Here is a 1,988-nt window from a genome sequence, read left to right on the forward strand (position 1 = left end):
AGGAGGAGCCGCTCCCGCTCCCCGCACCGGAGGCGATCCAGGTGAGGGCAGAGACATCCAGGTGAGGGGGAGGGATGATTCAGGTGAGGGTGGGGACATCCAGGTGATATCAGGGATGATCCGGGTGATATCAGGGATGATCCAGGTGAGGGCAAGGGCACCAGCGTGGGGTGGGCACATCTAGGTGAGGGCACCCTGGGTGACGTGGGGACAGCAGGAGCTCCAGGTGGGGATTGCAGGTGGGAATTGCAGCCCCAGCTCCGTGCCTCAGCAGGTCCCCGCGCCGGCACCGCTCCAGCTCCTCGTCACCAGCACGGCCCAAGGAGCGCCGGGATGAGGAGAAGAAGGAGCTCAAGGACTCCAAGAAGGAGCGGCAGATCACAGGTGAGGGGGGTTTCCATCTTGGAGCACCCCCAGGTGCCCCCCGGGACCAGGGCCAGCCCAGGGACACCTGGATTTTTGGGAATCCCAACATCCGTGTTTGCTCAGTCCCCAATTTTCTTCCCCCAGAGGAGGATTTGCAGGGCAAGACAGAGGAGGAGATCGAGATGATGAAGATGATGGGTTTTGCCTCCTTTGATACCACCAAGGTGAGCGCCACTCCAGGGGCTCTGCGGGGTCAGCTGCCCTGTTTGGGGGTAATCCATGGGATTTTGGGGCGTTTCTCCTCAGGGGAAGAAGGTGGATGGTGCTGCCAATGCCTACGCCATCAACGTGTCCCAGAAGAGGAAGTACAGGTGTGTGTCCCCCTGCTTTGGGATGGAGAGAGGAGTTTTTGTGAGGTAGCTGTGGCCACTGTCTCACCCTCCAGGGAAAATGGAAATTTGGTGAGGTTTAGGCTCAAAAGCAGAGGTGAGAGCCCTCCAGATCCCCTGGGAATGGGGAAATCAGGAGGATGAGGAGTGAGGAGCACCTTAGGAACTGCTGGGATGTGCCCAGTGAGGCCTGGGCAGGACCAGAGCAGAGGCAAGCGACCCTGCTCACCCCAAAAACCACCCAGACTGTCAATTCTGCTCCCTTTCTGCTGGAACCTGGGCTCCTCTGCAGCAGCTCCTCGCTGGGAGCCTTCCTGCCCTCCTTTTGCTCAAATCCCTGGGGAATTGGCTTCCCGCGTGGGTTCCCTGTGGCCTCCCCTGGGTGTTTTTGTCCCGATTTCCCCGGATTTGGGGCTGACTCTGGCTCCATCCTCGCCCAGGCAATACATGAACAGAAAAGGAGGATTCAACAGGCCCCTGGATTTCATCGCCTGACGCTGGCACAGGCTCCCACCACGGAAGGATTTCTCTTCCCTGCACTCTCCTGGCTGGCTCCCGTGCTGGATTCCAGTGGAATTTGGGTTATTCCCAACAAATCCCACATCCAGAGCCTCCACGAGTTCCCAGATATTTGTTTTGTTGGTTTTTTTTTACAACAAAGGTCAGTTTCTGGCTGGGATTTTGCTGTGTTCTCCCCAGTTTTGGTTTGTTTCCCTGTTAATAAAACCCCAGATGTACTTTTTCCTTTAATTTTCATTATTCAGAGATAAAGCAGGGCCTGCATTCCCCCTGGCACAAATCCGTGGGGTGGACAGAGATTTTGGGGCTGGGAGCCCCCGGGGGGGCAGTGGGATCTGGGGTGTTTTGGGAGGGGATTTGGGTGCTCTGAGCCCTGCCCGGGCTTGGGGGTGGTTCTTGATTTGGGGGTCCCAAGGTGCTCCCTGCACAGGGGGACCCTGCCCGGGGGTGTCACTGCCCTGGCGTGGGGGTCCTGGCTCTGTGGGGGTCCCTGTCCCCATCCCGGGGTCCCCATCCCTGTCCCCATCCCGGGGGTCTGTCCCCATCCCGGGGGTCCCTGTCCCTCTCTCTGTCCCTGTCCGTGCTTACGTTGCCCGACGTAGCCGAGGCCTCGCCCCCTCCCCGTCCGGCCTCGCCATTGGCTGAGCGGCAGGAAGTGAGTCAGGGCAGAGCGTGCGGCCAGCGGGGCGGTGCCGGTCGTGTGGGCGGGGCCCC

The 1,988-nt window shown here is 60.1% G+C and overlaps 1 protein-coding gene across 1 annotated transcript in view; it reads left to right on the forward strand.

The window, feature by feature from the left end:
• SNRNP27 (small nuclear ribonucleoprotein U4/U6.U5 subunit 27) overlaps nt 1-1,505 on the forward strand; it is a 2,701-nt gene extending 1,196 nt beyond the window's left edge. Inside the window, exons 2-6 of the mRNA XM_005430545.1 lie at nt 3-41; nt 275-384; nt 511-590; nt 673-737; nt 1,196-1,505. Coding sequence (XP_005430602.1) covers nt 3-41; nt 275-384; nt 511-590; nt 673-737; nt 1,196-1,250 — 349 coding nt within the window. The 3' untranslated portion in view covers nt 1,251-1,505. The remainder of the gene's footprint in view (nt 1-2; nt 42-274; nt 385-510; nt 591-672; nt 738-1,195) is intronic.
• The last annotated feature ends 483 nt before the right edge of the window (nt 1,506-1,988 follow it).

This window comes from Geospiza fortis, unplaced genomic scaffold (genome assembly GCF_000277835.1).
Source record: "Geospiza fortis unplaced genomic scaffold, GeoFor_1.0 scaffold687, whole genome shotgun sequence".
Lineage (NCBI taxonomy): Eukaryota > Metazoa > Chordata > Aves > Passeriformes > Thraupidae > Geospiza > Geospiza fortis.